Source organism: Xiphophorus couchianus, chromosome 24 (genome assembly GCF_001444195.1).
Source record: "Xiphophorus couchianus chromosome 24, X_couchianus-1.0, whole genome shotgun sequence".
Taxonomy (NCBI): Eukaryota; Metazoa; Chordata; class Actinopteri; order Cyprinodontiformes; family Poeciliidae; genus Xiphophorus; species Xiphophorus couchianus.
In genome coordinates, this window is record NC_040251.1 from 7648546 (window position 1) to 7661252 (window position 12707).

Sequence of the window (12707 nt, forward strand, 5' to 3'; positions counted from 1 at the left end):
ATTTCTTACATCCGTCTCATCAGGAAGTAAAATCTTCCAGAGGAAATTTATGTTATTGACGATATTATTTAAAATTAATTGGAAAAACATACAATTTCACCAAGTATTTTTGGTCTGGTTTCTACTGCAAATATTTTGTTACACTTAAAATAAGACAAAATTTACTTCTAAGAAACTTTTCAGTAAGATCCAGTAGCTTGTTTTAAGTAAATAATTACTTAATATTGATGAAAAAGTTCTAGTTCCACAGGCAGATTGTGAAAATGTCTTGATATAAGTGAAAGTTTTGCCTAAGAAATAATTAATGTTAGAAATTCATGTACAAACACTTTATTACTCATTAATAACTTGTATTATGCATTAATTAAGGGAGAGAAGAAGACTAGATGATAAAAATGGTCTACGAATGTTTATTGTTCTTACAAAGTCGTCTGAAATGCTCAACTCCAGATAAAATATATATAAGTGAACAGAGTTGGTTCACTATTTAGTAAGAAACCAGTTGATTTTGTCTCCTTCTCACACTTAATAAATGCATAATAAATAGTTATAATGATTTATAACGTGTTTGAAAGATGAGCTAGACTTATACTTCACAGCTATCAGCTTCTCCAGCTGGTGTAGAGATGCTTTCAGAGGAGTAAGAAATGTTTATTTCACCTGTACACATTCTGCAACCCCACTCAGCGTCCCAGCGATGTTACACTCACAGTCTGCAGGAGAAACCAGACAGCTGTTAGATCTACGGTCTGCATCCGTAGAAATGAGGAAAGTGAGATTTCCTACTGGAGCATCCATCAGCGGCATCAGGGGAGAGATTCCAGTACAGAGGTTTACATCTGTCACACGCCGGGCCCTCCACATGAAGCCGGCACTCACACTCACCCTGCAGGCACCAATTAGAGTCTATTAAAGCTGCAGTATCTAACGATTATAATACATATTGTTTTTCCATATTTGCCGAGGCTGTCATCATGTTGTGACAGTCGGTGAAAAAAATTTAGCTACTCTGTCTTATCCCAGTGCTAACTAGGAACAACCAGTCAGAGCCTGGGGCGGGTCTTAGCGCTGCCAATCACAATCTTGCATAGCCTGTCGTGAATGCTAAGGCTTGTTAGCATAGCTACCTATATCGGCGGATAAAGTGTTTTTTTCTGTAATGGTAAGTTGTTTCTCCGCCATTAACACAGCAGCGAGTACATGAGTTTGATTGACAGCGCTAAGCCCCTCCTTCTGGCTCTGATTGGCTGTTTTTGGTTCATTTCTTCAGACAGCAGAAGCAGCTCAGGGAGGAGGTGTTTATCCGTCTCATAAACATGATACGGTGACACTTTTAACAAAAATGTAAAAACCATATTCCTCTTAAAGTTACAGACTGCAGCTTTAAATTAAAACTGTTAAAAATGTAAAGCTTTGGAAAGCATGAGAAAAAAAGCAAGCAGGACTTACAACAGGTGGCAGCACAACGTACTGAACGGATCCGGCTGGGTGGCAGGTACCAGCTGGCAGGAGCAAAGAAAACAGGGAGCACAGTTTTGACATGTTATAATTTATGTAAGGCTCCAATTCAAACTGCAGTACAAAAACAAGTAAATTGTGAAATTTAGCATAACAGATCCGCTTTTGTACTGTAATATTTCCACCTCCAGTAGTAAGATGTTTGTTGTCGGGTTGCAGGCGGTAATTATTTTTTCCGTTTTATTACCTTGGCAGTCGGGGAAGCCGTAGGAGCCGTGTGCGCAGCTGTCGCACCGCAGGCCGCCCACGCCGGGCAGGCAGGCGCAGCGCCCCGTCTGCTGGTCGCAGGTGGAGAACCGCGACCCGGCGGGGGAACACTGGCAGGCTGCAGACGGAAACACACAGTCACATCATGCTTTCAATCAGCGGTGTCCAAAATGAGGTCCGGGGGCCATTTGTGACCCTCAAACTAATTTTGTGCGGCCCTCAACTGCAATTCAGAAAGGATCCAAATTTTGCCCGTATAGATGCAGATGGAAACTTATAATTTGTAATCATGGTAAAAATGACTAATATTGTCTTCTTACACAGGAAAATTTAAATATTCTTCTTTTCATAACCAAGACTTAACAAAAACCAAATCTATCCAGAGACTTTTACTGAAAAGACAACTTTGCTGCATTTACATTAGCTTCTATTCCCTCCTAAAGTTCACTAAATATAAAAAGATTTTTGAAGAATTGGCCCAAATCCTGTTATTCAATGGCGTCTAAAAGGAACTAAAAATTAGATGATTTTCTTTTAATACAACAAACACGCAAAATCTAAAAAGGATCAAACTTATAAACTCTGAGTCATGATAAGGTTAATGTCAAAATGTTGCAATTTTAACATTAATGTCAAACATTTTCTACAAAAAAGGGGAAATTTCAGAATTTCAAATGTCAAAAATTTCTGAGATTAATCAGAAAATATCTGAGTTTCTGGCAGAAATTTTCTCTTTTTTTCCATCTACAGTACAGTGGCCCAAACACGCCATCGCAGATCTACAATAAAGTTGTTTGATTTTAGGTTGAGTTTTTCTGACTTACGCGTGCAGCTCGGGTAGCCATAGTAACCGGGGGAACACTGGTCACATGACGCGCCGCCATAATTGGGTCGGCAGTGGCAGATACCCGACACGGTGCAGCTGGTACCGAATGAGGTGCGAGGATCACAGGAGCATTCTGGGAAAAAGAAAAAATATTTAAACTTCAATACAAAGAAACAAACATTTATATTAGACTGTTTTATTAGGGAGGTCAAAAGGTGCCAAAATTCAATCTGAAGATATTTGAATGATGAGTTATGACAAAATGTAACTTTCCTTTGAGATTCATAAAACATTTTAAAACTGCCTTTTCTATCTGCTGCCCTCTGCTCTTCCCATTCAATTGGTTTTATTATTTTCATGTATCTTTTAATTTATTTTCTGTATTTTGTCCAGAGGTGTCAAGAAAGATGCCTATAAATAACATATACTATTAATATTGTTATTCATTTTTGGAAAGTAACAAAGTTGAAATGAATGAGTGGAATGGAACAAAATAAAAGAAAAACATGTAATAAGACTAACATTAACATTAATTCATACATCTATCCATCCATCCATCCATCCATCCATTTTCTGTTCACCCTTGTCCCTAATGGGGTCGGGAGGGTTGCCGGTGCCTATCTCCAGCTACGTTCCGGGCGGGAGGCGGGGTTCACCCTGGACAGGTCGCCAGTCTGTCGCAGGGCAACACAAAGACATACAGGACAAACAACCATGCACACACACACTCACACCTAGGGAGAATTTAGATAGACCAATTAACCTAACAGTCATGTTTTTGGACTGTGGGAGGAAGCCGGAGTACCCGGAGAGAACCCACGCATGCACAGGGAGAACATGCAAACTCCATGCAGAAAGACCCCGGCCGGGAATCGAACCCAGGACCTTCTTGCTGCAAGGCAACAGTGCTACCAACTGCGCCACTGAGCAGCCATACATCATACATCTAATATTTTTTAATAAGAGAGTGATACTTTATTTAGGCTTTAGAGTTGAATGATTGAAACTGTTTTATCTGTATATTAATACACAAAGTTTTCTTTATGCATTTGTACTTTTTTTCTGTTTAGCTGAATTTTATTTGATTTTATTTTACATCTTGAGTGTTGATTGTGTGTGGAGATAATTGATGATTATCTGACCGCATATTTTATCAACTCTGTAAATATATCGTAAAACAAAAAGTACCTTTTTAATTGAATTAATCACATATTAGGCACAATGTATAAAGATATTTTAACTTTTATTTTGAAAATTAATCAACAAAGTCCCAAAATGAATCTGACCTTGCTGTCAGATTCTCCACTTTAACTGAAGTTATTGTTGCTGAATCCCGTCCTGTAGTTGATGTGTTAAAAAAGCTGACTTCTTTCCCTTTATGGCTCATTTATTAAAAACCTTCTGGTTTCAGCAGTTGAGTAAGCAAACTCTGGGAGCCGCAATTTTGTTTTTCATAACCCTTGAACTAGACCTGTCTCATATTTTCACATTTCCCTTTTCGTTTTTCCCACCTACTCTAACAAAAAAACCTGTTCTTTATGAAGCACTGTGCCACTCCATAAAGTCTAGCCTCAGATGAAGTGCTTCCATATGTGCGGTAGAACCAGAACAGATAGATTGGGTCCGGTCTGAGGCTGGTTACCTTGACAGTTGGGGAAGGAGTGGAACCCAGATCTGCACTGTTCGCAGCGCGGACCCTGAAACTCTGGCCTGCAGAGGCAGCGACCCGACGCGTCGCAGCGCTCAGGGAGAGAGCCGACTGTGCTGCAACCGCACACTGCAGAGAGAGGTCAGAGGTCAGGGAGCGTCCAACTAAAGATGCTGCAGTGGCCGAATGGGCAGAAGAAAAGGAGGTAGTCCAAAATGTATGCATTTTTAAAATATCTTCACTGAATGTTATGTTGATTTATAATATTTCAATGCATTTGTCCAACTTAAGAAAATAAATAATGACATTTAATTTACTTTAAGCCAAGGCTGTGACTTTAACACATTCATTTTGATTAAATGATCATATAGACTCAGAGGCGGAACCTTTGTGTTTGTGTGTTTCTGGTACGCCTCTAAATCTGACACACAAACAACATCCAAAAATAAAAACATAACAGTGATGAAGTTTTTGATTTTGTTTGACCTTATCAGTCTTTTCATTTACTCAGTTAGACAAGGTTGGAAATTTTAGGGTAAATGTAACAGAAATTAAGAGAACAAGAGCTGAATTACTAATTATTTTTTAAAATAAATAAAATAGATTTATTTTTATGTAATCAACTAATGAGTGAAAATTTGAGTCGGGCAACATTCAGAGTCAAAAAAAAAGCACAAAGGTCCCGAGAGGAGGAGGCGACCCACGTTGGCAGAGGGGGTAGTTGAAGTAACCAGGCGCGCACTGGTCACAATGGTAACCATGGAAACCGCTCCGGCACATTCCATGACCAGTCACCAGGTCACATGACCCGTCCAGGCAGCCAGGACCCGAACACTGGCAGGCTGCTCGGAAACACAAACACAGACTGAGAGAGAGGCGGCAGAAACAGAACCGGATAACAGAACCGGACAACAGAACAGAACCGGACCAGACAGGAGAACAGAACCAGACCACAGAACATCAGAACCGACAAACAGAATCTGATATTTATTAACAGATCTATGAGATAAAAATAAATGAATCATTATGATTTTAATATCCTGAAAGTAATTTGACCAAACTGAACTTTAACTTCAGTTTGGTCTGGATGGATGGAAAGGAAGGAAGGAAGGAAGGAAGGAAGGAAGGAAAGAAGGAAGGAAGGAAGGAAAGAAGGAAGAAAGAAAGGAAGGAAGGAAAGAAGGAAAAAAAGGAAGGAAAGAAAGGAAGAGGAAGAGGAAGGAAAGAAGAAGGAAAAGAGGAAGAAGTAAAGAAGAAGAAGGAAAGCCCTCACTTCCGGAATCCTTCCTCCTCCCTCCGGACCCCCCCCCTCACCCTTCCGGCCTCTTCCCCTTCGCTGCTACCCTCCTTCTTGCCGTCCTTCCTCCCCCCCGCCTTTCGCCCGCCGTCCGCCCCCCGGCGCCTCCGCGGCCTCCTCCTTCCTTCCTCCGTCCGCCCTCCTTCCGCCTTCCTGGCCCCCCTCCTTCCTCCTTCTCCGAAAGCCGCCGGCCGTTCCCTTCCTGTCCGCTTCGGCCTGCCGGCCGGCCATGGGCGGTCCTCCGCTTCGCTACGCCCCGGTCCGGCCTGCCGGCAGGCCCGAAGAGAAGGAGAAGGCACGGAAAGAAGAAGAATGGATGGATGACAGACAGAAAGAATGAAGCTTCATTGTATGGATGAGGTGAAGGAAGAGAGGAGGGACTGAAAAATTCTTTAATTCCAGATTCTTCGGGATAAATCCTGAAAATCTAAGATCTAAAATATGAACTTCCTGTCCGCCATGTTTGGTGTTCCTGTCCGCCATGTTTGGACAGATCAGTCTGGATAAATGAAGGAGCGTTGCTCGTCTCTCACCCTGACAGTTGAGGCCGTAGAAACCCGGAGCGCAGGCGTCGCAGTGATCCCCGCTGAACCCGGGTTTACAGACGCAGGTCCGGGTCCGAGGGTCGGGCCTGCACGAGTTATCCACTGTCCCTGCCGCGCTGCATTCACAGTCTGCATGGAAAACACAATCACACTAATATGAAAAACAGAGGAAAACTGTAGAAAATGTTGGAAAAAGACCCAACAGAGCCAACAGATTGCAGGTGATCGGAGTTTTTAGACCCACTTATCTCCTCTAAGCTACTTTCTGTTCACACCAGAGTTTTCCCAACACTCCCTCAAATATCTGAGGTAGACACAGAATAATTCACAAGGAGTCAAGGTCAGACGTTTGCTACTGTTTCCAAAACACAAAGAGCTGAAACCTCATTTTGTTTCAGGTTTCAGTCGCGTGATTACAATGTAATCCTCAAACTAATCTGACAAAATCCATCACAACCACCTCAGTACAGAGCACTGTAAAAACTATTTACCCTGCTCTTCTTTAAGGGGTTTTAAAAACGTTTTTAATTAAAAAGTAAGTTGTGAGGACAATGATATTTACTTTTTCCAAAAAAAACAGATATTTGGATACACTTAAAAAAACAGTCAAAATTTCAAAACTTTTCATCATAATTCATCTTAATTGTTCTTTGTCTAACATTAAAACTTAAACAATAATTAGCTACAACATCTATGTCAGGGGTGTCCAAACTTTTTGCAAAGAGTGCCAGATTTGATAAAGTGAAGATGCCCGGGGGCCAATAGTTTGTTCGGACATTTTTTAACTACAAAAGTTTCACACACTGTTATAAAACAATTTTCATTGTCACAATTATCTTTATTTTTCAAATGACAAAAAAAATAACCAAATATAAGCCACTCAGGCAAATGAGAACAACTCTAAAAACCCAAATTCTGCCTTTCTTTCATATCTGGAGAGTCAGATAACATTGAACAAACTGTATGAAATACCTTAAATTTACATGAGTTTAAAAATATCTTTGCCTCAAGAACATTTTAAACAGGAGTTATAAGTAATGCAAAGTTGTCTGTTATTATTAAATCTTAAAACAAGTGAATTTTGCTCGTCATTTACTATATCTTTCAGAAAGTAATAGTTTGTATCACATCTACAGGTTCATAACATCAACAGTAATAACCAAATCTTACTTAAGAGTTTAATAAAATTAAGTGCCATAAATGTTCTTTTGGCTTTTCACTGCTGATAGTGACAGACGTTACCGTTCAAAACACTCAGTTTCATGTCCTCAACTCTCAGTGCCACACTGTTACTGCCAGGCAAACATTTTTCTCAAATTCTTGCTTCTTCTCAGGGCAAAATGTTCTCCACCATTTTCATAACACAGTCTTTGATAAATGTATCTTCAGTAAAAGATTTGCCATGTTTAGCTATTAACATTAACATCGTAGCTGCTTTGGTGGTATTTTCTTTTGACTCACAGGCCCGCGTGAAGAATCGCTGTTGTGATGCCAGTGCAACTTGGAGCTGCGTCAGTTTTTCAGCACGGTCACTTCCTGTTAGCTTGTTGTATGTGTTAGCATGTTTAGTCTGGTAGTGTCCTTTTACGTTGAAATCCTTAAACAAGGCAACCGTCTCACAAATTAGACAAGCACAATTGCCTTGATTTTCAGTGAAGAAGTATTATAATTCCCATCTCTCTTGAAAGCGGCGGCCCTCACTGTCAACTTGTTTTCTTTGCAGTGGCCATGGCAGAAATGAACGGAGAGCGGTTCGCTGCACGGAGGCAGACTGATAGTATTAAAGTGGTGCTGCCACCATTTGGTGAAAGGAGGAATTACAGTTTCAAGTTTTATGATTTATTTATTCTGTTTCACAGTGCAGGCGGGCCATAAATAATACATTATAAGACCGAAGCTGCGGGCCGTATGAAATCTGACCGCGGGCCGTGATTGGCCCCCGGGCCGGACTTTGGACATGCCTGATCTATGTCCTCTTCAGTTTGTGCATAATTGAACAAGAAATAAATTAGCATAGATAAAAGCTTAGTTTATAATTTTATATCTATGCTAACGTCCTGGTTAGCATAGATATACGCTTACTATATAACTAAGTTTAGAATTCATGCGTCTGGTATGTCTGGTTAGCACAGCTAACAAAAAAGGAAGGAAGATGCTAACTTTATGGTTAGCATATCTAACCAAGCAAATCTTTGGCTTGTAAGATTTAAAATACACACAATACAAATTATTGTTTGCTTGCATTGAATATGTGCTCAAATCCATCCTACTGCACACTCAGGTTCAGGTTCTGACCAAAACTGGAGAAGTGAAGTTTTTAACCATCACATCAGGAAAAGTGACATGGTTTTGTCTTTAAGAGCAATAATCTGTTGATAAATTAGAATAGATATCTATTCTAATTTAGATATCTAATGTCTTATTTCAGTGTTTGAGTGAAGAGAAGACTTACTGATGATCTCTCCAGCTGGTTTCGCCTCACCGTTGTTGTCGGTGTTTGTGGGATCTGTAGGGATGGCTAGTGAACAGAAAGAGTTTCATTTAAATATTGTATCCATGAAAATCTGCAACATTTCAGGAATGTTTCTGCTCCAACTCACGGTAACACTGCGGAAAATTGATAAAGCCGCTGGCGCAGGAGTCACAGTTCTCCCCGGCGTAGTTTGATTTGCAGAAGCAACGTCCGGTCAGATCCTCGCAGGTACCGTCCGTGAACTCTGACTGGCAGTTACAGGCTGGAGGCCAATAAAAAAAAGAGAGAAATGGAGGACAGTCAGGACAAAGATGATGCCCTGAGCTGCGGGAAACTGATCGGGCAGCAGGTAGACTCACGCAGACAAGCCAGAGGGGAGTCGATGGGATGGTCAGGCGACCGATAGTAGGTGGGGATGCAACGCTCACAGTTGACTCCGGTGGTGTGATGCTGTCAGAGAAAGTTTCCAGACGGTTTACACCATTAATGCTCCATCATTGAATGTAATAATGCCCCAATGCAGGAATCTGAGGTACCTGGCAGTTGAGGCAGACTCCTCCTCCTCTGTGGTGTCCGTGGACGTCGAGGCTGGCTCTCCGCCGGTCGACCTCGGGATCGTAGTAACAATCGAAGGAGTGGCGGTGACAGTTACAGGCTGAAAGAACCAATAAAACCAATTAAACCAAATAAACCAATGAAATCAAATAAACCAATGAAACCAAATAAACCAAATAAACCAAATAAACCAATGAAACCAAATAAACCAATGAAACCAACCTCTAATACCAAATAAATACTGGGGAAATGGTAGGTGTGGATAAATCTACATAATACCATGATTATGCCCAAATATACAGGATAATAAAGAATAAACTGACAAATTTACATGTAAACCAAGCTTATTTTCAGTAATCAAATTTAATCCGATTAATTCTTTAATCTGTCAGTAAACATTGGAGTTTTTATTTAAACCAGTTTGATGAAACTGAACAAAGTCTGAACTGCAACCAAAACAATTCTAAACCACAAGGACGTCAGAAACTCAACATTAGATAAAAAATCTTCTTTAAAAGTGAAAAGATTTGCAAACGTTGCCCTTTAGACGTAACTCTGTTAAACCATTATCGTGCTGAGCTTTAGTGAACTTTCTAAATATAACTGCAGTTTGACTTCCAGATATAAATGCAGCTAAAATGTCAATAGCACCAAATTCAAACTGTCAAACTGAAAACACAGTTATGGTTTAGTTCAGTAAACCTAAAACAAAAATAGGTGATCTAAATGTCTAAATAAATGAATCTCTAAAGAAATTTATGTGACTAGAGAAGAGTGTGTTGAGTTTATTCACATTTTAAGGTATCTGTATTTAACACTTTCATTTTTCTCCAAACTTGTCTTGTGTCCAATTTTTATTATTCACAGGAGGAAAAAAATGATGCATTATAAATTAATATAAATGTAACCAGAACAACTGAAAACACATCCAAATGTGGTTCCCCTCCCCAACCTGTTTCTGCTGAGCGTCATTAAATTACAGCCAACTCATTCTGTTGAACCAACACATGAAACACATTCCAGTGCAGGCTTCAGGGATCACTCATTCTCTGTGTGTGTGTGTGTGTGTGTGTGTGTGTGTGTGTGTGTGCACCATGTCGGGCCCCACTCACGTTCGCAATCATTAGCGCTGTAGGTTGTCGCAGGTTTCCACGGTAACTGGTTGTACCCGGGGCAACAGTGGTCACAGGAAACGCCGCAGGTGTTGTGCTGACAGTCGCACTGTAACCTGGGAACCGACGAAACGAACAAGATTAGGAGAAAAACGATAAACTCTCAGGTTTCCCTGTTAGGGTAAAGAAGGTACTGATGTTTAACGTTTCCTGTAGAAACAGGAAGCTGATGAGCAGCTCAGCCCAGCAGCTTCCCTGTTTCCTTCGCCCTCTAATCGGGTCAGTCAGTGACCCCGCTGTCAAAACACAGCAGGGAAAGAGACAGAAAGACTTTTTTTATTACTCTGAGTCTCTTAACCAAGAACTAAAGTCCAGGCAGGACAGAGCGGGACGTGGGATGAAGAGGAAAGAGAAAAAATATCAGATTTTTATCACCCAACTATGAACTTTATTCCAGACTGACCTGATTAGAATCAGACTTTTATAAATAGTGAATTTTCAACACTTTTTGCAGGTGAATTTTTTTAACTGCCCACAAAAAAATTCTGATTTAAAAAAATTTACTGGCAAAATTAATCTCCAAAATTTCATTTGTAAATATTTGTCTGCAAATGTGGTGACCTGAGCTCAAGCTACAGACTCTAGTCTAGATCAAGTTGATCGGCTTTCAGCCAATCAAATTACGCTCCTTTAATCACATGACAAGCAGCTTCCTGGTTACTGCTAAATGTGGAGACACCATTGTGAAATTTTGTAGGTGACAAATAAAATCTGATACAATTGCCTAGAATAAAAATAAATGTTGTAAATTTAGTAACAAAATTGATACAATTCGCCTTCGGGCAAAACTAAATAGAAATGAGTTACGTTTGGGCAAAACCCACCAGATTTGTGTCACATTTTCCCTCCATCTACTTTTCCTCAGTGAATGTTAAACCTTCCTGCAGATGAGGCTCCCTCAGCCTCTAACAGACATTTGTTTCATTTACCATCTTAAATCACAGCCTGAGACTAACGAGGAGCTGAAATGAAGCCTAAAGATCAACTCCTCTCATTCCTTCTCTGAACAAATCTTCAAACCCAACACGAAGTCAGGAGAGATTTATCTGAATTCCTCGTTCTGGGTTTCCGTCAGTCAAACACCTGCCAGGCTGCTGTGTGTCCACAGACCCAAATGCCCGTTCTGGTTCTCCAAATGTTTAAAATACTAGAATACCACTGCAGTTACATCATCATATTTCCTCTGCTGGCCGTGATAACTGTTTAAGTTTCATTTAGAAAGCAGACGCATGACTTCACTTTAAACACAAGATCGGTTTGTTTCTGGGTCAGAACCCATGAACTGTGAGTGAACGAGGCAGGAAAATCTTAACGAGTTACAACAACATTTAATTCATGTTTGGGATCAAAAAAGTATTTTTGAAATGAATTGAGTGTAACTCCATTCCTGTGATGGATGTCTGCATCTGAAAGTGATCTGAGTTAGAAAATCAGATGTAAATAGTAACTGTCTGCACCTCCTGCAGGTCTGCATGCATGTTTATGCTGATAACACGTCTGTGCATTGTGTTCAGAGCTCCTTTCACAACATTTTTCCTTTAATCTAACAGTCAAAGCAGATTTAAACATTATCTCCAGGATGCCCAACAGTTTATCATGTTAGCTTGTTATCCGTCTCTGTCCTCTCTTCTCCTCCAGAGCGATCTGAGACCCCATCCATCTCACTCTGCACCAGAAGACCGTCTGCAGAGGCTTCCATCAAGCCTGAGCAAGTGTGGGTCTTCACACATGCATGGCTGAGTGCAGGAAGAGCAGAAAGTGTGAAGCAGAGCTGCACGTTTGTACATGAAGAAAAAAAAAAGAAAAAAAACGCAGACGGGAAACAAGCAGACAGATTTGACTGAGTAATAATGGCTCTTCTGCAGCACCTGAGACTGACTAGTGAGAAAATAAACCCTGTAGTTTATATTCACAACAGTTCTTTACCAACATGCTGTTAAGGTAATGAAAGGTTTCCCTCAGCCACTTATTTCCACACATGTGCTCCATGCGTTAAAACAAGCTCCATCCTGCCTGGACAGAAACGCGCTTCATTCAGGCTGTGATCATAAACTAAGTTCATTTCTTGCCTGAATGTCTGAATACAGTAAAAAAAAAAAAATTCAAAATATTCCTCTGACTTACTTTTAGTCTTTTTGTGTCCATTAGAAGAATTAAATACATTTTAAAAGAAATAAAAACAATTTCTGTCTGGTTAAAACTAGCTACTCGGTTTGTATGATCTGAAAAGTGTGGCGTGCTTTTATTCTATACGCTCTCTGATTTGCTAACAAACCTCGGTCTTGGTTTGGTTGAAGTGAACTCTGGTTTGGTTTGAATGTATGTGAACATCAAGCAGACTGGAGACCGCTCCAAAAGCAGGAAGTGGACTACAGCACAGGGAATTCTGGGTATATGCAACCAAAACAAATGAGCTAGCCTAGTGCTAGTGGGAGAAATTATTTGTGGTCTTTAGCCAAAGACAAA

General features: G+C 40.4%; 1 protein-coding gene across 2 annotated transcripts in view; it reads right to left on the reverse strand.

Annotated features, from left to right (window-relative positions):
• lama5 (laminin, alpha 5) overlaps window positions 1–12707 on the reverse strand; it is a 103951-nt gene that overhangs the window by 52491 nt on the left and 38753 nt on the right. For both annotated transcript variants that reach the window (XM_028010891.1, XM_028010890.1), the window contains exons 7-19: window positions 10182–10297; window positions 9051–9169; window positions 8874–8964; window positions 8642–8776; window positions 8494–8559; window positions 6030–6170; window positions 4904–5041; window positions 4194–4328; window positions 2550–2684; window positions 1706–1843; window positions 1450–1502; window positions 787–886; window positions 661–713 (exon numbers count right to left, since the gene is read on the reverse strand). In XM_028010891.1, coding sequence (XP_027866692.1) covers window positions 661–713; window positions 787–886; window positions 1450–1502; window positions 1706–1843; window positions 2550–2684; window positions 4194–4328; window positions 4904–5041; window positions 6030–6170; window positions 8494–8559; window positions 8642–8776; window positions 8874–8964; window positions 9051–9169; window positions 10182–10297 — 1420 coding nt within the window. The remainder of the gene's footprint in view (window positions 1–660; window positions 714–786; window positions 887–1449; window positions 1503–1705; window positions 1844–2549; window positions 2685–4193; window positions 4329–4903; window positions 5042–6029; window positions 6171–8493; window positions 8560–8641; window positions 8777–8873; window positions 8965–9050; window positions 9170–10181; window positions 10298–12707) is intronic.